Here is a 23,513-nt window from a genome sequence, read left to right as displayed (position 1 = left end):
TGAAAAGAAATATTACTGCATTAAGGCGGAAACGCGCTAGAAAAAAAAAGGCGAGGAAACGCTTTTTTGGACGCATGTAAGAACGGGCTACTTATTGACGACCGGGCTAACTAAACAGAATCAAATTGTTTAACATCCTCAGCCTATACTACAGTGCAAACTTCGCTACACTACGCAGGAACTGCAGCTTTTCTACCTCAGCCGCGAGCGACACTTGGTCTCGACGCGCCGAAGCATTCCACTCTGGCACCTACGACAGCGAAGAAGTTTATCCTTCAAGGCTGCACCGACAAGGAAATGCTTTCAACGCGCACCTTGCGCGAAGCGCGTCTTCGGTAGCTCCGAGTAAAGAGCTCATATTTCTGTCCCGCCACACTCTTTTTCGCTCGGCGCTAAGTGCTCTCGTGTTGAAACTAAATTCACAAAGAAAACTCTCAAAATGTGGCACTCGTGGAGGCAGGGAGGAGTAAAGACCTTTTCAGGTTCCAAGCGTACAGGTTACCCGTTCTTAAACTTTGCAACTCTGTAAGAGCACTTTAAAAATTGCTTTCAGATACGGAAGAAATCGTATTTCAATCCGTCCGTTACACTTAACGTCATGGATGCTCAGTCGACCTTGCATTTCAACATGTCCTTACAAATTTAAGCAATTGAGAGGTGGTTGTCATAGCGTGGCTGCAATATTCGGCCTGTTCGTTGGCACGCAGTTGCATGGAGTCATATTTACTTCTCCTGTACAAGAAGGCTGCTAGTCGATACGTCGCCTGTGCAGACATGTTGTTTGGGTCAGTACGTCGATATGGCGACATTAATATGGTGTCATGAATGAAAGCCTGAGCCGCGAGGCTCCCTCCGTGAAACGTTTCAGCCCCACGAATACAATTTCGCGCTGTTCGGAATCAATAAGGCTGTATGAATAGGAGCGTCTGCGTACGACATGTCATCCTGTACGCAAAATTTGGGGTGAAATGAAGGGTAAGCTGGTCGATCGAAACGATAACACGCGAATCTCTTTCAAAGTCTGCTGCGAAACACGTGTTACATAGAAAGTACGGTCAGGAATGCTCACGCAGCAGCCCAACTCTGCCTTCTTGAATCATTCAAAAAACCGATGAAAACTGCTCCCAAAACGTGGTTTAAGTTCAAGAATTTACATATTTTTTCTTGAGTTGGTATTCGAGTATTTGAATGGTTTTGGAGCCACTTGAATTATAGCGAGAGCCGAGCCGAAATCTGGGCGCCTGGGCAATAATCACGCCTCACCTATTTTGAAAAAATCGGTGTAAGGACAATCAAAATCGTACTCGCTGATACTGGCGTAAGCATTGCCTAAGAGCTCACTGTATCGCTTAGGTTTGCTTTGCTTCACTGCATGCTGACCATACCTATGCTCAGCAACGACTTTACGATACGCATGCACACGCACAACAGCCTCCAAAGAAATACTTGGTTGCGAACAAGGATAATCCGAGATTAATCCTCATAAAGATGCGCAGTACGGTTTAAAATCATTCCCCATTACGCACACCAGCAGACGCTTTGGCCAAGAAGTAAGCAGACGGAATGCTGCACTGTTAAAAAAAAGCAGCATCATACCCTGACTCCCCCTTAAAATGACCTGGTTGAATATAATAAATATGAAGTGCTCTTAAGGGTATCTGCGACTTCTTCAGGATCATTTCACCGCAATTCCTCTTTTTTGTGCTGTGTTCTATGCGTGCCTATCAGAGGTGGCCATCTGACTTCAAAAATCTGGACCTCACCTCAGCCTCAAAATGAATATGCCGACCTCACTCAGCCTCATCAGTTCAGGTCTCCTTAGGTGCCCTTACCTCACTTTTCTTGAGGCCACTGCTGACCTCACTCAACCTCACCTCAACCTCAAATTGTAAAGTAGAGGTCGGCTGCTCGACCTCAGAAAACTAATGAAAAACAAAAAAAAGCGATTCAGAAGTTTTTCAGTTAAACAGAATTCTGAGAATCCTGTGAGGCAGGAAAGCCAAAATGACGAAGGTATTATTTAATAAAGTGTCTACAGACACTATTGATGTGCACGTAATAGGAGAAGTTTATATTCTGGGATGAACCCTTAGAGGGTATATGACCTGCTAGCCGGGGTGTACCGCGGTTACCACCAATACGTCGGGGAGTACATTATATGTGTCAATACTTGGCAACCTGCTTCGTGTATACCTGTTCGTATTGGAAGCCTCTCGCTCATTCACGCACGAACCGGCATTTGACAAACACAGCCTTTCTACACCATCTACCAGAAATTGGGAAATGGGGGAGGTATTCACGATACTAGTCGATGTAATTTCCAATGCGACGGTTATGCAGACGCATATCATTATATTTCGATTTTCTAGCGATGTCCGGCATAGCGAGAATGCTCTTTTAAGTCCTCTGTATGTTGCCTTCGAAAACACTTAACAAGCTGCGAAGACTGTAGTACACCAACAGAGGCACGTTGTATTTATGTCGGTGTAGAAGCGAGCGGCTTCTTTTAATAATGCGAAAGCATTAGATGGCTCACTTTCCAGGTCATCTCACAAAAAAATATCCGCAAGAAACGGCGCCATGCGACGTCGCGAGCCGACGAGCCACGCGACGATGATGATGACGGTGACTTAATCAATCAATGCTAATTAATATAATTAGGCAACGCTAAGACTAATTGGTATAATCAGTGATGGCATCATATGAGTGTGACGTCATACCAGCTCACGCGACAGCGATGTAAAGTGCCATCAAAGCTAGTCACGTGACGGCGCTGTAATATTACATCTTGCCTACTCACGTGACAGCGATGTAATTTCTCGTCATACCAGGCCCCCATCCAAGCCCCTTCCACACCATTTCAAGATCCATATGGATCCCACATTACTACACATGCGCGCATGACGCATTACAAAGAGCGCCCACAACCCGGCCCACATTAAGGACATTCGGATTGTCCAGCAGGTAAACCCGCCAGTTCTCCTGTATATCATACTGCAAATATCATGCAACGACCCATGCCTTTGACTCTCAAGATGATGGCGATGATGATGATGCTAACAGTGTATCCTTATGAGCCCGCGGAAGTCTGATATACCGCTACCAAATTAAAAGTTGCCAGAATATTGATTAAATATTGTACATTACCCAGCAACCGAAGAAAATTCTAGGGCGGGGAAATAGAAATACCTGCAGCTAATAATTAAAGATGATGATGTTCTTGGGAGGTCAAGACCGTCCCCCGTTTGCGCCACTTCCCTCCAGATGGCGATGGTAACGGTTTGGAGATCCTGGGAAATCTCCGATGACTCGGTGAACCCGCGGCATTTTGAAAGAAAGGGCTAGATTACGTCTTCGAATACTGTGCCAGCTATTAAAATCACACGGGTCAGAACAACCGGCCTAGAATGAACAGCGTGAACCGCTGTATCTATCAGGATCACCATGGCTCTCCGCACAAATTTTCCCGCAGTGAAATCTTTTTCCGAGCCCCCCTCCCCCCAACCCACCCACCACCCCTCTCCCTACCCCGGAGAAAAAAACCGCCTAAGTACTCATACGCCTCAACAGAATTCTGGGTACCATTTCGTCAACCAGTCTGAGACAAGCTGCTGTAAGGCAATCACCTGTTTTCCTTCAAAACTGAACTAATCAATGGTACGCCAGCATTCTCGACGTTTTTTTACTAACGAGCACCGCGCCAGCATTCAGCAAAGCCGTTAAAGATGAGCGATGGGTATCTGCAAAATAGTTAAAGATAACGTGTATTGCCTGGTCGTCTGCAGGGCAGGCCGCCAACAACTGATCCCATACGAGAAAAGAAAAAAAGAAAATGACTAGGAACATACAAGCAAAACTGGCACATGAAAAACAGAAGCGGACAACAGTGTGCCCCATTAAACGTCATAGTAGAAGGTTTGAAACAGCGACTCAGCAGAACAGCGCAAGCGTGTTGTCAGTTCCATTCGAACATCTTCATTAAAAAAAAGGAAAAGGGATCAGCTACCACATCATCATACATTCATTATAGTTTGGCATTTTTTCGCTGCTGCAACACGGCTATGCTGGTGCGTTCGCCTCGTCTTGTGGTGTTTCGGCATAAAAAGCGAATTTCCGAGAAGGAACAAGGAACAGGAGAGCAAAGAGAGGTAATTCGGAAGGATAAAAAAGCGAAATTATATTTGTATCTTCTTGCATTATAGAAGGGGAATATACACAATTAGTGTTAGATTCGAAACGGAAAGTCACCGATCACAAGCTTCGACGGTGTTGCAGGTTTTTCTGGCTTCGTGCTTTTTAAATCAAATCAGCAGGTGTCACTGCTAGTAACCATATGAATTACATTCCGTCGCCTGTGCCGACTACTCCAGTTTCTGTTAAGTCAGCTTGTAATGTACTGTACAGCAGGATCTCCTTTATACGACTGCAAGGCAAGAGCCAAGACGTCAGCGCCGGCAACGAGCATGAACACGAAGCAGTCTTGCTTGGGGCCATCAGCGCATCGACTAACTTGTTGCGCGCTTGTTGGACTGAACTTAATTGTTTGCGGCATCAAACAAAGCTACCACGGGTAAACGTGAGTTAGGTGCTTTGCGCGCTCCGAGAGTTTCTGCCGACCGGGAGGCAGCCGGGTTCTACGCCAGCGGGGCAAGGGGGTGGGAGAGTGGCGTGCTGTGAAAGTAACACTCCTTCCGGGAAGACCAGAGGGTGAGTCTTCCTGTAGGCTCGGAATGAGCGGACATTACGGCGCAGTACCGTAAGTTAAGAGGGAACTGTGGCATCCGGTTGTCCAAACAGGGGAAACCGAACACCAAGCGTCATCACAGCATTAACATTGCGCCGGTGCCCTGCAACTCAGCTTCGGAAGCGGCCCTCGTCGGGGTAAGACGTGGCAACTGCAAAACGTCTCGACCTCAAAATTTCGACCTCACTAAATGACGACCTCACTCAACTTCAAACTCATGCGTGAGGTTGAGGTCTGATTTGCTGACCTCACTCACAAAATTTCGAGCCGTCGCCGACCTCACCTCAACCTCACCTCACGACGTGAGGCTGTGGTCATTTTGAGGTCGAGGTCGACGTCATGAGGTCGAAACCTCATGAGGTGGGCACCTATGGGTGTCCTGAAATCGTTGCTGCAACCGCTGTATTCTCAGCAGGCTAGTCGTACGCTGAGCTTGTTCGTAGTTTGTCTACATGCTTGTTTCAGGTTTTGCCATGTAAGGCTGAAATTAATAATAAAGTGATGTGACTCATTAATACTTGAAGAAATAGATAGAGCACGCAGAGAATAAAGAGATCATATACGGAAGAAGCTGATTTACTCTGTTTGGTGTCTTTTTTATGGCTGGAGATGCAAAAAGAGATATCGGTAGCTTGCTAAAAAATTTTCCTTGCCCATTTGGTCGTCCTTTGCAAACGATACAGCCTCGCCTTTTTTTTTTAGAACTGCCGCATCAGCGTCACATGAAAACCAAAATGCCACGAGAGATGTCAGCGCTTTATGAAATACACGACGAAGCATCATGAAAAAGTTCATCTTCGGAAGCTCTTTTTAAAAAAGAAACTCACAAGCCAAAATGACATTTTTTGTTGCGCTATACGTACTTGGCAGCAACGTGGCCGGTTTTTTTTTTCCTGTTTTAGCCGATGCTGTTTCTATACCTTGCGGCAACCGCCGGTTACGAGTTCTGTGAATAGGGAAGAAAACATTCAAGAGGTATCATACACAGCTGCAACACTATTGCGAAATCAGCTGCTCTGTCGAGCTGCAAGCACTTCGCAACAGATAGGATGGCACTGAGTGTATTGTAGGACGGCCATTAATACTCTATGACTCTCTTTTTAATATCGGCGTTCCGCCAACGGCCAATTGTTATGCATGCGAGGCAGGAACATTCCTCTAATGAAGGAGATGGCCCAGCGGCAAAGCTGCAGTGCACGCTACACGGGAAGCTACTGCAACACCAGCTGCAGTGTCGAGTCACAATCAGCTGGCTGCAGTGCCTTTGAAGCGGAGAGCATCATATCACCAACTTTCTGCTGTTTTTAAAGGTTAGGCATCCATTCCTTTGCTTCCAAATTACTCGATATGTGTACAACCACATATATCTGTCTGTAACCGGTTATTTTGTAACGTTTAATAAGATACCTTTAAGAGACTAAACATTTTGTGCTTGACCGAATTTTCTGAAGAGAGAAAAAAGCAGACGCTAGCTGAAGGGTGATCCCAGGACAGAAGTACGAGAGCTCAAGACGAGCACTGCGTTTTTGAGCGAACAAAATAGAATTGAAAAGGAGCGGAACAGTGTCTTCAGAGTGTAAAGTAGTTGTAGTTATTCACTAAGCAAATCAAAAGAGTTTGAAAGATAACAAATTTTCTAAATTATAGAACCGCAGCTTATCTACAGTATTAGAGGAAATAGATCATAGAAGTCACAAGATTGCCGAAACAAAAGGGCAAGTACCTTGAAAAGACTCTTCACGAGACTAAAAACCTACTCAGTGTTCTCATTAAACAAGATATCATGCAATCCAAATTTTGCATCAAGACAAAATGGTAGAGGAGGTGAGAAAAAAAGTGGTGAGCGCTTAACTAAGTTCTCGACAACCTCTTCAGCAGGCAGTGGCGAGATGTAGCATATTTCACGCGTGCAACGAAACTCAATGAAAGAAAGAAAAGATTAACTAAAAATAACGCAGTTACCAATGAAGAAGCAGTCACTGAAACCACGGAATGCATGGTCGAATGTTTTTATCATTTTTTTAAATTGTTGAGTTTATCAACGGGAAATCAATAAACTATTTAATGTTTCAAACGTCAAGTATAAGAATGAACAACCAAATGCCGCTGGCTGGATCTGAACCGACGACCTCCGAATACTGCGTACGGTGCTCCACCAACTGAGCTACGCCTGCAGCTCTCAAACCTTCTCCTTTTGGTATTGTTTCCGTTGCATTTAATCTAACCTTGAGAGTGTTCACTAGCGCCAATCTCGTCTATAGCGGCGACGGACGTAGTAAGTCCTTTATTACCGCGAGTGCCACGCGGAGCGCGTTCGAACAGCGAGGGAGCAAGCTGTGCGATAATACTATTATGCTACATATGGTAGCTGGACTGCCTGAACCGAGGCCCTTTTAAATATGGACGTGAGGGATTAAAGCAGTATTGAAGATGTGGTCTCTGACGCTAAGAAAAGGAATGTTTTTTTTTTTGCAATTAGGTATTTTCTAACGTTCTTATGGCTAATAGTCCATTGTGTTTTGTGATGATGAGGATACAGCGATTAAAACTCCTTGAGTGAAGTAGCCAGCTGAGAAATATAAGGGGATTTTATTTCCAACCTAGCAGCTCTGCAGTTATTTGCAATATTATAGCATGAAAACATAATTTCAAATCCGAAAAAATAATTGTGTGTCCGTACGGGAGATAATATACACACCACTTGAAGTATTGCTTTCTCAGCAACAGTTGATTCTTTTAAATTTCAGTATGTTGTCGTTGCAAATATTAAGGAACAACTAATAAAATAAGCACGATGTAAAGCACCGTGCAATAACTTGGTCTTCTGCAGTGGAATATTTATATGAGAAGATACTAGACCAATTACTTCCGGTACTTTCAATGCTCTAATATATACTTGTTTGTCCCATGACATACTTTCTAAAAAAAATCACCTGAGAGAATTTAACGGCTGTACTCTTTCGATGTTTTCTTTTTAATCACTCCTTTTGATTTATGTTAAGTGAACGAAATGGTGCGTCACACCATATGATAATTATTTTGTCAAAATGTTATTTCCTTTGTATGTTAAACCGGTACACGTTTCTCCAGACAGAAGTGTGCACCTATCGTCTGCGTAAATAGTAAAATGTGACTTGGGAACGACTGTACCGACTTCAATAAAACAATATAGCTTAAACAACACCGGACGAAGGATGCTTCCTTGCGGTACGGCGGTAGACACTTGTTGCGTGGTGGACTTATTGTTACCTATTTGGACATATTCTTGACGTCACACTTCTTGACGAAGGTTATAGCCTCTCCCTGATTGTACATAATCGTCGTCTGTGAAACAGGACTGTGTCATTTATTTGATCAATGGATAGCTTGAAATCTATAAACAATTCTACGACCGTGTTTCTTTTTTTGCTCAGTATGTATACTGCTGTTTACCTAGTTCTTAATGTACACATTGACAGTTAATATATTGCAGTCAAGAAAAACGTATTCATACCTTTTAAAATTATTTTTCCCAACGTTCTGGAACTACCACAAGGATAATAAGGAACCAATAATACATTTGTTCCTTTTGCTTTTTTCGTGAACGATTACGACTTTTGCGACTTGCATGCCCGCAGGAACACACCATTAATATATGTATCAAGAGGAATAAAGATGAGCTCGGTTACGTGTTTGCTTGAACGAGTCTGTAGGTTGTGTGAGCAAAAGATCAGCAGCTGCGTAATTCAGAAAAAGCTGAAACGCTATCCGGAGCGGATTGGGATGAAGAAACAAACCTGTAGGATATCTATCCACTAGAACATCACTGAGGGTTTCTAGTGCGGCTGTTTTTCTAGTGAAAAAAAGTTGTGTCACGTCCTCCTCCTGATAACTGCTTTATGAAGCATGAAACATTTTCCAGTGATTTAGGGTTTTCATGTGCGGCCACATAAGTGCGCCATTAGCCACAGAGCTGAGCCTTTCAATTTCTTATGTCATTCTTGGCTACCTCCAAGGCCGTCTACGCCTATTTTTCTATCTGTGTGTGGGTTCTGTTGGAGGTATTTGCGAGCCTGGCTATTTGTTTAGTCTTCAGTCACCAGCGCCTTTTCAATGCAACAGCGGCAACAGTACAGCCGTGGGGCATTTGAAAGCGCAGATGTAATGGATGAAACTAGAAGACGATGGTCTAAAACAAGCATAGTGCAATACGCTGCCATGATGGCAGAATGCTCTGAACCACCGGGAAGCGAAACTGCTCTGTTAGGACTGGCTGGAATCTCACTTGGCGCAATAGTATGCAGAATGTTTTGCACTGTATACCATTCGGAACAAGAAGATCAAAATCTTCATTACAGGTTTTTTATCAGGTACGGTAGCTTCTTTGGGTTCTGGTTCACCGCTGATTCCGAAGTCCGTCTCAGTGCGCCGAGAATTGGAGCTGAAAATATCACTCTTAATAAAACAGTTAAATATGCTTCAGCCTCAAAGCTCCAGCACAATCTTGCATGATAGTACTTAGTTTTTTCACAGGTCCCTTTCCCGAGTAATGTCGATATCTGAAATGATTATCATCGGAGGCCGATCTGTATTGTATAATGACTTGGAGGAGGCCTACCGTGAGAGGAGCAAGGCAAGGACACAGGACGGATGGTAACTTGCAAATGAAAGAACTGGAAGTGAAATTACCTGCTCTAGGGATGATACGAGCATGCCCAGCTATCCACTGATTTGAAGAGGAGGCTATATATCATGGTAAACTGAACAAACATAATTCGGGGGCTCAAAAACTATTAAAGAAGCATAGAAAACACAGGAATCACCTCCCTCACCTTCTAACGGCCAAACGAAATAAGTTACTCGCCATTCAGCAACAGAAATTCTTTCCGTAGCAGAACAACCGACGTGTCACTGCCGCAATTATCACAGCCCAATTAATGAATGAATAACGCCTCAAGAAGCACCCTTTCAAGCTGTCCTTCAGAGCGGCCAGAAACTTCAGTTTTTGCGAAAGGTCGACAGCAATGGCAGCTTAAACAATGCTTAGTTGTGGCTCATTTAAAAGAGGCAGCATGGTTCCTTAAACGTGCATTGAGGCAACGACCGGTGTATCGTATATAGACAAGACCACAGCTCAGAGAGACCCTGTAGACGTCATCTACTGTGACCTACACGAACTTGGTAACATGCTTGATACTGGAAGTCGGTTTCTTATGGCTTCGGCTCGAAAGTGCACAAAGGAGCGACAGTTTACGAGGTGACGTGAAAACGACATTCGCATCAAACTTACTGGCTGTCCTTTTCAAATTATGAGATACGGGGTGGACATATGACTCCACCTCGTATTTCGTTTTCTGTTTGCCTTCCATGCCACTGTCAGAAGCTGGTTCACTATTTTCTTCGTTACGTAATTGCTTACGCAAGCCTAATAGAGAGAGACGGGCTAGTTGGTGACTATTAGTAGAGTGCATCTTATCCGCGCTCTGTCCTGTTGGTTTCTTCCTCGTTCCTTGTCTTTCTTTTTTTGCGCGGTTTCCAGATGCACTTTACGCAAGCCTTCGGCGACAGCGGTGAGCACTGAATCAAGATAGCCAGCGCTCTTGAGGCGTTCATTCTGCACTCCAAAACAGTATTCCTCTCTGGGATAACACGACCTTAAAAACTCGTATCTTAACGACAAAGAAGCAATACTGCGCTTAATAAGTTGTGGGTGCGAAAAAGGATATGGTAAAAGAGCTTTCCTTGAAAGTAACATGTAGGCCAAACGTACGTTGCTGGTCATCTTAAAAAACAACCTTAAATATAGAAACTGCAGCGAGTCATTTTGTGGAAGTTCAGATGTGAACTTCATGTATTTGAAGACGGCAATAAACCGCTCCAGGACCTAGGCAGCAATCAGAGCAAACCAATCTTCGCATAGTTGTAAACAGACCAGGAAATCGTCGACAAACCTAAAAAGCATGACGCACGCAATTATTACTCACATTCTGGTTTAGCTCACGAAGCGATTTTTTCACTAAGATTTCACACAAAGAAGGCAATACACAAGAGCGGATGCAAATGCCCTGATTCTGGAGATAAAAATTCTACTGAAAGCTAGCAATAATAGAGTCCAGGTAAAAGGTAAGTAATTCTAAACAATCCTCCACTCTAAGACTGCAACCGTTCTGAAAGGCCACACTGGCAGAAAAGTCAACGTTCTCACGAGCTGCAACAAGTTCATCGTGTGTCACTCAGTAGAACAGTTTGTTAATATCCACCGAGAAGCGACCTGAAGAAACATTTCAACGCAAGTCTTGAAGAAACATTTCAACCACTTGGTGCCCCCTGGTCACTTGGAGGGCATCTTCAATCTGTAGCTTGCTAATATGGACTTATAAGAACTTGCTGAGTAAGTTGCCAAAAGTCCCGCACTGTAACGATTGTTGTAAAAGGGCGCTGCAGCATGTGGCTTCCACACTGAAGAATACATTCAAAACGTGGCTTTTGTTCTTCTGCAAACTCTTGCTCAGCCTTTGCAAATTTAGTCTATTCAGGAAAATAACGGCCTTGGTCTTGGCTATTTTGGGCTTTAAGGTCTGTAAAAGTTTTGAAGGCCTTGAAGAACTCCATAAATTTTTTGAAGCTTTAGAACTAGTAACTTACAGGAGGCACAAAGCGCTTATTTGGCACTAATACGTCATATCAAATCTGCTTTTTCAGTTTTAGACCTTCAGGAATCTATTTGTGCAGAAGCAATATTTCTCACTTCTTGCGAAGATAAACGGCATTTTCTCAGCCTGTTTATAAAATTTTAAAACCAATCCACTATTTTAACCGTCATTGACTAGCTAAAAGCAGGATCTCGCTCGCTACTATCTTGCTGACCGGCCAGTGAAATGAATGGTAGCCTTAACTTTTCTTTTTATCATAACATGAGGCGCATGTGACATCTTTTGAGGCCTTTACTGTTTCATTCTGTGCGCTGATTTTACCAGCGATATTAATGAATATCAGAATACATTTCTTACGGAAACGGCACAAACTCAGTCTTCAAGTTGAAAACATCCATTAAAAAATTATTCGTTGCTAACTACATGCTGCATAGCTACAAACTTCGAAGGGCGAAAAGATTATATCTCCCTGAGTACCAAGTGCTGGAAACAATGGTATTTCATTCTTAGGAACGTTCATTGCCACCACATACACCCGTTAAGCATGAAGATCGTAGCATAAGTTTTTGGTTTGTGTTAAAATGTAATGAGTCTTCACTCAGAACAATTGGGGCTAGAAATCAGAACTGCACAAATGTTTCCTTTTGGTGCACAAACGTTTCAAACTAACTAGTATGATTGAAATGTTTAGTTTTTTTTCGCCAGTGGCTTTAAGGCTAGTAAATTATCCTGCGAATCGTTTTGCTCATTGGCAATTATTTGTACTTTGGTCTGGTTAAAACTCACGGTTATAGTTATGAAAAGCGAAATGAAAATGATTCTTTCAGAGCAAGCGTGAAATACCCGGCGCACACGTGTGGTTCGTTTACAAGCTTCATTATTACTTAAGTTTCTAAGCTGCATCAGTACTTTAGAAGAAATCATATATGAACTCGAATAACTCTCAGGGAACGTTTTTTACCAGTAACTGCGGGCTGCATGACATTCGTAATATATTTTCAACGTCGAAATCTTACAGCAATATTCGTGACCATAAACGGTAAATTGCTTACTTGACGCCCTATTCCCGCCAATAATCTTAGGATTTGTGTCATACAGAAACTCTGGTGTTTCGTTACAGTGTTACCTTATTGTCAACAAATGTTGTGTGTACTGATTTACATATACGGTACGTGCACTCTGAGAACTACGTGGTTTTTACTCCTTTGGTAGCATCACGAGTTGTAGAGAGAGAGTAACCCTCTCCGACATGTTACGCGTCTTGTATAACTGAGACTGAGACGATTTCAAAAGGAGTATTTGCTTGGGCATACTCTAGTCGTTTATGACAATTACACAAATTAAGTGAAAAATGTTCTTTTCTTACATGTTTAAATGAAGTCAGTTGCGAGTTTAGCGCACTGCTTGTGTTCTGCTGCAGCCGCGACACCACGCTGCTTTATAGCTTTGACTTCAGGATTGGGAGAAAGGAGAACGGAGATTTTTGAATTTGAGGCACGCTATACTTAATCGGACACTTTTTGCAATATCGACTTTACTGACAGCCAGAACTCTGCTTACCGTATCCATTGTGCTACCTGCAAAAGTTACAGCCTTTGCAGCTGTCGCTCTTCTCTGGAGCTTAGCAGCGGTAAAATAGCTGCGACTGGCGGGCGCCCGAGCGCAAAGCGGTGGCTGTAAAAAATCTTTATTACTGAGAAGAAAGAGAGAATAGACTTTAAGAGCCATTGAAAACCATTTAGCCGCATGCACCGGCACCTCAAAGGCACTGTCCATAGAGCCTCTTGCCGCGAGAGCTTTTGAAAAGCTGCAGTAATAGCGAAGTTACAGTCTGCTGAAGCAATACCCCACCTTCCTACCCCCTTCCCTCAGTACAGTCGCAACGTCCCTCAACGTCCACACCGTCCTCCTTGCACATCTATCCTCAGTATACGTCACAGTAACCAATGCGAGACTTGTGCAGCCGCCGCTAGCACAACGCTATTTCCTTTTGCCGGTTTACGTAGCGCATAAGAAAATAATGAACAGGCTGGTATTATGTGACGAACGGCTGACTGCGCAGCCGGAACTCTTAACTAGTGTTTCGCCTATGCCACCTCGAGCAATCGCAGATCTTTCCTAAGCTATGGGCATCCTGCCGGTAAGCTCCAGATCCATTAACATTGATAGCATCTTATGGATTACGAAGTTGCCTCACTGCACACACAGGTTATCGCCACCAACGAAAAGCACGCGCGCCCGGGTTCAGTTTTTTTGTTGGTTGTGCACAGAGTACAAGCAGTGATACTTAGCTACGATGTCTTTTCGGGGTGGTTAGACAGGTATATGCAAAGTTGCAATATAAAGAGGGGGGCCACATTTTTTCATAGTGTGCAGCAAAGCTGGTGGTAACAGTGAATTACACTTTGCACACGCATCATTTTGCGGATTCTCCGCAGGATGGCTCTAACTGGGAACAGCTGCTTGCGTCCGCTTCTTTTCTATAACATATGGCTAGCAGTGTTTAGAGGCAAAAAAAAAGGGGGGGGGGTACAGATGCCAGAAAGTTGCGAGCAGCACTAGGATTTGCGAGGATCCGCAGTTAGGCCACCGCTACTCTAAGCGTTGTGCTTGTTGATCCAAAACGTGCTCGCCTGTCTGCGGGATAGAAAAATTTCCAGCCATGAGCAAGTGCTTAATGGCATGTGGTCTCCATTTGGTTCAATCGCATTTTACTTTTTACTGCCTAATTAGCGGGTAGACATAATAATTGAGGTCTGCCGTTATTCTCCCCCTTGCAGGTCCCATTTCCTGTGACCGGTTCCTACATCGGTCGCCGTAGCGGTACGGGGACCGGTCTCCGCAACACAGGGGCTCATGTCCGTGCCACCTCCAGAACATGACCAGATGGACGCCGCGACGGTGGCGCATCGACCGACACAGAAGCGCCGGCACTGCCTTCCGTGCCATACGGGCCCTGTCTCTACTGGTCGCCGTGCTGACCGTCGTATTCTGGGTGCAAGCACTCTACCGGTTCTCCGGCATAGGCGATCAAAAGGACGACGGAGGTGACGCTATAGTTTCATTTTTAACGAAGCCGCACATCGCAGCCGCTTCCGCAGCAACTTCTACGACTAGTCAGCCATCATCGGATGCAGCCGCCACGTCTCCCTCGTCTCCGAAAGTCCCACTTCGAGAAACGTTTAAACAGCAACCCTCAAAAGACGGCGACTGGGTCTCCACCGACGCCTATCCAAGAACAAAGCTTAAGGTTTTTCTGTATTCGGCGTACCTTGACAATCGGCTCGCAGTTCCCACCGTTCGCGTGATAGGAGCTTACGCCAGTGTGGGCGGAGCCCAGATATCCTGCCGACTGGAGTACGCCAATGGTGACGCGAAGGTGGTCGCCGCTGCACAGAAGACCATAAACGAGAACTGGAAGCTCAAGTACGGTGCGGCCTTCTTCGCGTGTCCGTACACTGACGACGCCGACACTCCCCCGCCAGCTCGCGTGCGGCTCAAGGAGACGTACGAACTCCAGTGGAGCCCTTCTATACCCGTGTGGCCGTTAGAGACCCGGCCTGGCCACGCTACAGGGCGCTTCGCAGTGTGCGTGAAGCCACTTCACTACGAGTACGACAGGGCGTCGTGGCTTGCCGAATTTGTCGAATTCCACCGAATCGTGGGCGTGGACCATTTCTTTTTCTACAACCACAGCATCGGGAGCAACGTAGAACAGTTACTACGAGTGTACGTTGCAAAAGGCGTCGTCACGAGCCTCCCATGGAATCTCGACATTAAGTAAGTGGAAATGGCATGCAGGGCCGTTCTTCCTTTGGCGGTTAGCCTCACATACTAGGTCATCTAATTTGCGTACATCCTAGCGTGTTTAATTATCATTAGCGTTACGCCAGAGGAGATACATACCTCGCCCTGAAATTCTCAAACAATTGTCGCGCCAAACACACCATTCACGAATTCATTTGCTGGAACCCATTTTTGCAAAGACTGACTCATAATAATAATAATAATTGGTTTTTGGTGGAAAGGAAATGGCGCAGTATCTGTCTCATATATCGTTGGACACCTGAACCGCGCCGTAAGGGAAGGGATAAAGGAGGGAGTGAAAGAAGAGAGGAACAAATAGGCCCGTAGTGGAGGGCTCCGGAATAATTTCGACCACCTGGGGATCTTTAACGTGCACTGACATCGCACAGCACACGGGCGCCTTAGCGTTTTTCCTCCATAAAAACGCAGCCGCCGCGGTCGGGTTCGAACCCATTCAAGCACAGTTTTTTTCCACGGACTGTTTCCGACTGGAACTCTCTTCCCGAGGCCATTTTCCAGTCCTCAAATTTTAGTAAAGCTCTTGAGAAGCATTTTCTCGAGTAAATGAGCGTTGTATTTCGTTATTCTGCTCATTTTTTGTAACCCCATGTATTTTCTTAGTATTTGTCATTTTCAATGCCTTGTATAGCCCCTCCTGCATGGGCCAATCTATTGGCCGGCAGTATTATGAAATAAATAAATAAATAAATAAGCATGTCGCTAGAGGTCAGGGCTTGCATCTTTCTAGCAAAGTGTTTTGCTGTGCGCCATTGCGGTACAGCGTTGTTTTACGCCATAGCGTTAAGGAGCTCGTGTCGCAGAAACTGCCGCTTCGTTGGCCGAGAGCGAAAAACCCAGGAAACGTCCCCAGAGAAACAACTTACGAGGCAGGTGGGCCAGCTAGGTCACGTGACCTTGCGGTGTCATCACAAGTTGCCCACCGGATTGTGTGACCACTGTCCACCGTGGCAGGTGGCCGTTCATTTAACGCTTGGTCGCTTGAAAAGAGCAACCTGGGTCGCACAAGGCCTACCGGTGGCAGCACCTTCCATCGCAAGGCAGTGGATTATCGCTTAAACGCTGCACCACTGCGCCAGGAGCCGTGTGAGGGCTACCAGGGATCAATGAATCTAAAGTAGAGAGTGACAAAGTCTGCAGGTATGGAAATTAACCCATAACGTTATAGCATCAGACCCTTAAGGCGGAGCTTAAGCGTCCCCGAAAATTTTAATTAATGCTTGTTAGTATCCTTCTTTGAAAAAAAAACGGCTTCCATGTATGCTTTTAAATCGTCTTAGAGTAACTATGCTTGCAAGAGGGAATAAGAAAGCGGGAAGTTTACGTTGGTTGTGACAGTGGGTGTCTTTCTAGACTTCGGCGGTAGTAACCCGCTATTCAAATCACTTTCTACGGAGCTGGCGGGACACAGGGAGGGGCTACTATTGTGCGCGTAAAAAAATCGAGTAAGTTGATTTCCTCGTTCTCCAGTGAAGTATACTAGACCCTTATCTGATATGGCCGTCGTGGATTTGGCATTCAGCTGCTGATACCGTGGCCGCGGGTTTGATCCCGGCCGTGGCGGCCATGTTTTGATGGAGACAATACAAAATGACCCATGGGCTGTGCGATGCCAGCGTACGTTGAAAACTCGCACGTGGTCTCAGTTAATCCCGAGTCCACCACAACAGCATCTCTCATAACCTGAGTCGCTTCGGGACGTTGAAAACCCCAGAATCCAATATGGAGGCTTTGCCATAGTTACTGGGATTTCCTATTATGATAATAACTTATTTAACGTCGATGGGATTTCCACAAGAGTTTACGACTGTAGGCTTGTCGACTGACCTTTTGTATAGTTACGCGGTCCTGATTGCTCGCAGGTCGCAAAAAGAGATTCGCACCGAAGGCCTGTTCGCATCCCTCAACGACTGCGTCTACCGCTGCATGAACCACTTCGACTACGTCCTTGTTCTGGACCTGGACGAGTTTGCCGTTCCCCGGAAAGAGGGCACGCTACCGGCGATGGTGACCAGGCTGAAGCGCTCGGCGCCGCGCACCATGAGCTACGTGCTGCTCAACAGCTTCTTCTATCTCTACTGGGAGAACGACACGGCGGCCTACGGGGCCCCTCCGGAGACCGCACCGGCGGAGATTCCCTACCTGCTGACGCAGTTCAAGACGCGGCGCTCCAGAAAGGTCTTCCGCGTCGGATCGCGCTCGAAGTACATCGTGCGACCGGTGGCGGCAGTTGAAGTGGGGAATCACGTCGTTTGGCGTTACTTGGGTGAGATTTGCCTTTTTCTCTCTTTGTTTCCTAAGAGTGGTTCCCTAAGTAGATGGTGCAGCTGTTCGCCATTGAAAATATAGGGGTGTCACAGATAAGAGAAATCAAAATTTTAAATCGATAAGCTGCCCTAGGCGAGTGAAATCAATTAGTGCTGTAGACAGTCACTCGGCATAGTTTAATGTGTTCTTTTTTTCGCCGGGAAACATAGCTAATTAACCTTTACTAATTGTTGAACTTTTAAAATATTCTTGCCAGGAACAAAGTGTCAGTGCGGTAGTTGCATATCGCCTTCAAAAGCAGCCGCCTGCATTGGTTCCATCGAGGTACCATTTTTGCAGCTTTCTTTACTGACCTTAAAAGAAAGAGCTCAAAATACAACTCAAACGCATCACCGCGCTGCTACTTCAGCGTCCCAGTACTCGTGTCAGAAGAACAAAATCCGCTTGTCTCAGGAGTCCTGCCCCTGACGGGGCTTTTGTATGTGCACTGGGCGAGATATCCAGGCCAGCAGCTGTCACGTGGTCCCCTTTGTATTTCGCGAGCATTCCTTTAACGTCGTTAAATAAGGCTGTGCAAGGGCAGCTTTGTGCAAACGTTTCAGCCAGTTATGTTTTAAGACGCCTTCTGCTGTTTGTGAATTGAAGCTTTATTTACATTTAATTTCATTGCTTTCAATGAAATTGCACATACATACACTGAAATGTTGGGCCAATAACCAAAGCTAGTGTAGGCCCAGTTCCCAGACGTATTTGGTTGTGAAAACACGGCTGAAGAACATGATGAAAATGTTGTGTAAAAAGCAGCTTACACTGCAGAAAAACTCTTGAACAAATAACAAAAAGAAAGGACGTGTTCAGATACATAAATCCTTGGCTTCTTCAAAGAAAAAGACAACAGGCATTCAACGCTCAATGAGAAAAGACAAGAAATCTCAGAACAGCAAGAAGAACGCAAGTGTTGTCTTTTACACAATGCATTTACATGCAATTTTTTCACCTCGAATCTTTTTATAGATAACACAAATAGAAATAGAAAGCAATGATTATACAAATTAAAACATAGAAAAGCAAACAGAAATAAGGAATGAGAAAGCAATGTTTAAATACTTCGGACAATATTGTTTAATCAATAACTCACTGTGGAGAACGAATAAAATTTTGCAGACTAGGCCACTCTACTTTCACCGGAATTCAGTAGGTATCAATCATCGAGGAAACTTTGTCTTTTTTATAACCTTGCTTGCCTTTAGCTTAGGAACACTCGGCACATGCGTGAGCTCATCGAACTTATACAACCAAGGAAAAAGGCACGACTGTTGCTCTCGACTCGTATGGGTTCTTCTCAAAAGTGTTGTCACTGGTGCAGGAGCCTAACTGATTTATCTTTTGTGCTCGGAATAAAAATAAGGTCTTTTTGTATACTATGTGATTAATGAAATGCGCATCTTCATGCTTGTATACGCCCGGCTAACCTTTGACCATTGAATGCCACATCAGGTGGAGGCCGTGACCTCCGCCGGGGCTTCGGGGCTACGTGATTGCGCTAAAGACGTTCAGCAATTGAGAGCGCGAAATGTGCTCGTCAACGGCCATAACTCGACTATCTGCACGACTAGACACAACCCCGCGCTGCTTTGAATCCACGAACCTCGTGCGACTTTATTTATTATTTAGTTACAGGCCTCAAGGTCCCACAAGTGATGCGTTACATGAAGAAATGGGTGCACGAAATGTTTCTGAAGCAATCAAGCTGAAAATACCGCTAGAGAACAACGTATTGACAAATGCCCGTGTAATTAATAATTGTGAAATGTAGCCACAGGGCCACATTTTACGCATACTCTATGCCGCCCACTATACGATCACTACCTCTTGTTCCTGTTCGAACTGCAACCTTTCTGGCTCTCCGACCCTTATGCCTTGTGATTCTACGTCATTCATGCTTTGTGACTTTACCATCCCTATCCGTTGCCACTAAGGCCAGCCCACTGGGGTCCGCATGGAGACTGGGCGTTTCAATTCAAACTCTTAAAATGCCGCCAGCGACCACGAACTTCCTTCGTATACAAGAGGGGAGTCAGCCGGGCCAGTTGCTTCATGACAGAAAGAATTCAAAGCGCTACAGACGGGACAAGGTGAAAACACTACAGACGGAAAAAGGAGACACAACACACGTATAGTCGCCGCGTTAGAAGAGAAATACTTTACACAGCTTCTGAATTCGTTTAGGCACCATGTGCTCATTCCGTGGAAGCATTCAACGACCGTCAGCAAGCCCGAGTGTACAGTGGTGAGCAGCTCTGTCTGCAGCGCGCCGACGGTGTTCTGCGGAGCAAGTCAGCGCATCTAACGTAAGGCTTTGGGTTTTAGTTATGATTCCCGTGCGCATCCGCAGCAAAAACAGCAGATGAGGGATGCCTGCTCATCGCTTCCTTGTCCAGCCTCCGCCTTGCGACTTAGTTTTGTGTCGCCGGGGCCGCGCTTCCTGCATTTGTGACGCTTTGACGATGGCCAGGGTATCGCTCTGCCGCCGCGTTTCACGAGTCTAACGAGACGGCCAGCAAGCAAGCGCGAGTGATAGCGGATGATCGCGCGTTTTTGCATCCAAGTTCCTAGATTTGTACGCATGCCAAATGCCGTGTCCTTTGCAGCTGATAGCGCAGCGCAAAGACACGCCATGAAACAATACGCCTGCAACGCATCGTGCGTGCTGGCAAAGCGGTAGCCTTATGCGGATACGACGGAACCGGACATAAAACAACCAACTAATCCCAAATCTCGCGCACTCAGCCTGGTGGGTGTTCGAAACGTGTGCTCACCCGATATCACTTGCACTTGCTTCCCTAACCGCCTCGTGATTCGCGCGAAACGCGTTGGTTTTCCGGTCACTGTTACATATCATTGAGCGCGGCCCTGGCGGTGTGAAGAGCAATCACAGAGCGTAAATGCAGCCGAGAACCCACGAGCAAGCACCGCCTTATTTTGGCTTCGCATGTGCACGGGACGCATAACTCAAACCCAGAGCCTAACGTTAGATGGAGTTGGCTTGCTCCGCAGAGCACCGCCGGCGCGCTCTAGACTAGGCTGCTGTATGCTTGCTGTATGCTGGGACATTTTTGGAAGCAATGCTATAGAATTAAAGGAATTATAAATGCTAATTCTAAGGGCTACACCTAAATTTTATGGTTAGTGCATGTTTGACGAACCTGCCGCATGTTTGCAAAATGAGTATTCTGTCATTCTTTTTAGTCCTGGTTATGGCAACGGGAGTCTAGTTATTCTGTCTTCTATTGCTTTAACACTAAGACCTGCAATCACGAGATTTCGCCACTGTCTACCCGTCTCCACTGGTTACCCACATCTTATCTAGGCGGCTCCCTGAGTGGCAGGTGGGCCACATATGTCACGTGACTGTGTGATGCCATCACAACCTGCCCACCGGATTGCGCAAACTGCAAACTGTGGCAAGTAGCAGCAAATTATTGATTAGTAGCCAGACGTTGCTCGGGAGGAGCAACCTCGGTGTCACAAGGCCCACTGGTGGCAGCACCTGTCCCCAAAGGGCAGTGGCGCAGCGGCTAAACGATGCGCCACAGCCCTGTGGTGGCTGGTGCTGCCACCGGTGGGGCTTGTGAGACACTGGTTAATCTGCCCGAGCAACCTGTCGTGGCCAATGTTTAATATAACTGTTACCTGCCACGGTGAGCAGTTTGCTGACAATCCGGTGGGTAGCTTGTGATGACATCATACAGTCACGCGACCTATGTGGCCCACCTGCCACTCATGGGGCCACCTATATAAGATGTGGGTAACTGGTGGAGCCGGGTAGACACGGGAGAAATCGGTGAATGGAGGTCTTAGTGTTAACGCAGTAGAAAACAGAATAACTAGACTCCAGTGGTAGTATGAGGAATTCCATGGATCTATGAATGTCAGGCCGAGAATGCCCAATTCCGCATACACGGGCACTAGCTAATTAAGCCTATCGCGTCATGCCCTTATGGCGGAGGCTTATATTATCCTCTCGTGTTTTAGTGTGCTAGCACGAATGCCCCCCCCCCCCCCCCCCTTCAATTCAGCCAATCTTTGTGTGACGCGTGCTTGACCTTGCGAACCGAGCCTCAACCCGAAACCCAAGTTTAAGCCGAACGAATCGCTTGCGCACTTAATTCCTGTTTGGCCTTGGCCTTACCCCGCTAAATCGTCCCTCATATTTCAAGCTACTTTAGAAATATTAACGACGGTGTGGGCAAATAAAATTTCATGGATGCGAATGTCATTGCTATTGAAACGAATCGCAAAGCTCGTACTGTACTTGAGCTATACAGCACATAAAGGGTTCCGTTTTGCAATGAATTAAATTTATTAATGCCCGTACCGGCTACAGCGCTCTAAAGAAATGGGAAATATATCTGAGGTGCAATACAAATGAGAATAGCGAGTTTTAACCTTAGCCTATAGGTGGTCATTGCCTGCCTAGCTTGCTCACGCAATCCCACATGAGAGCTGACATCCTGAATCTTCACTTCGTCCCGAGCACTTTTCCAGAAGAAGCGGAGAGGAGTTGCAAGGTCGCTATAAATGAGGACTTACTGCTACTGCCGTGATGGCGGTTTGTATTTTTTAAGCCTTTTAATACATGGCTACTTCTTGAGGGGAATTTATCGACGGCAGTTCTTGCGACTTACCTCTGGCCGCTTCTATTTGTTCCGTGTTGATATGTGTGAGGGAGTGGCTGTGAAGCCCAGACATCCCTGCCTATCTAGCATCCTCCTACAGGCAGGACTGGGTATTTTAGCAACCCACTTTAGTAGTAGCAATAGTAACCGACTTCCCAGCTTTCCGTGCTTCTGGTTATTTTTTTCTTGAAGTTGCTTAAATTGTATCGCTGAATAAATAATACGAATCTTGTTCCCAGGAGGTCGCCACCAGGCCACGCAGCGTGTGGCGCCCGAAGACGCTCTGCTGCACCACTACCGAATCTGCGAGTTCGGCGGCTTCGACTGCGTCAAGCAGCCCTCAACCGTCGACCGGTCGGCGCTGCGCTTCAACACCACGCTGCTGGAGCGCGTGTCCGACGTGTGCGCGATGGCCTTCCCAGCCAATGGACGCTGCCCGAGGGCTCCAGGACTGGGAAGCCCCTGGTAACGACACGGCAGTGCCCTGTGCATTCCTGGACCGCGGGTTTCTAGCCCTATACAATCCAGAGCCGGAACTGCACCCCGCAGGTGACTCATCAAACGACAGTGTCCCGGAGGTGCACCTTCATTCTGGACCTGATGTCCTTGCGGAGAAATGGTGTTTTTAGTTTTTGCTTGATGAATGTAGTTGCTATATTTATGACAAGCACGTGCCCAGCTTGTTTTCATGGCACGACCGAGTCTCCTCGGTCGTTCTTATCCGGGGACTTGTTAATAAAATCCTGCCTTTGCAGTCACTTGTTTTACTACATCGCAGGGATTCCGTCAGCAGTTTGCTTTTATTGGTGTCGAAATTTTACAGTTATGCCGAAAAAAAAAAGACGCGGGTTTACACCACCCAGCATAGCCGATGAGAGAAAGCGTTAGTTTTCCGCTACATAGCAAGTTTGTTAGTCACCGGTCCTTTTGCTCGAGATGACTGGTGCTACTTCGATGTCGGGACCGTATTTTGCAAAGATCCATTACATTTTCCATATCATTCGGCACTGACGTCACTGTGACGGAAGCAACAGCACGTAGGTAAGCAAACGGCCAATCACAGACAGAGCGGCCTGATCGCGGAGCCTGGGGGTAGGCAGCCTCGTACCGCCGCGACCAATTCAGTTGTCACAAGGACCACGCTGCAGAAAATTTTCCCGGTTTCTTTGGCGACACTGAATGAGCAGCGATAAAGCTCGTCTAAAGTAAGCGGCATCAAGGGCGTGTGTTTGTCACGACCGGCGTGGCGTCTATTCTAGCGCCCTAAGTCAATGGGAGAAGCTGGCAACGAGAGAGAATCAGATGGAATGGAAAGGAAAGCAATTGAGTCGTTACCGGAAGCGGTCCCAGGAACACAAAAGCCGG

The 23,513-nt window shown here is 46.0% G+C and overlaps 1 protein-coding gene across 3 annotated transcripts in view; it reads left to right on the top strand.

The window, feature by feature from the left end:
* The window catches only part of LOC144132433 (uncharacterized), a 131,781-nt gene extending 108,875 nt beyond the window's left edge, over nucleotides 1-22,906 (top strand). For 2 of the 3 annotated variants that reach the window (XM_077664842.1, XM_077664843.1), the window contains exons 2-4: nucleotides 14,157-15,156; nucleotides 17,064-17,467; nucleotides 22,388-22,906. In XM_077664842.1, coding sequence (XP_077520968.1) covers nucleotides 14,255-15,156; nucleotides 17,064-17,467; nucleotides 22,388-22,617 — 1,536 coding nt within the window. In that variant the 5' untranslated portion in view covers nucleotides 14,157-14,254 and the 3' untranslated portion in view covers nucleotides 22,618-22,906. Of the gene's footprint in view, nucleotides 1-178; nucleotides 346-14,156; nucleotides 15,157-17,063; nucleotides 17,468-22,387 lie in introns of all 3 variants that reach the window. The other variant, XM_077664844.1, reaches the window with a different exon arrangement.
* The last annotated feature ends 607 nt before the right edge of the window (nucleotides 22,907-23,513 follow it).

The sequence above is a fragment of the Amblyomma americanum genome, chromosome 5 (assembly GCF_052857255.1).
Source record: "Amblyomma americanum isolate KBUSLIRL-KWMA chromosome 5, ASM5285725v1, whole genome shotgun sequence".
Lineage (NCBI taxonomy): Eukaryota > Metazoa > Arthropoda > Arachnida > Ixodida > Ixodidae > Amblyomma > Amblyomma americanum.
Note: the sequence above shows the minus strand (reverse complement) of the source record. Positions and strands in the feature narration are given on the sequence as shown.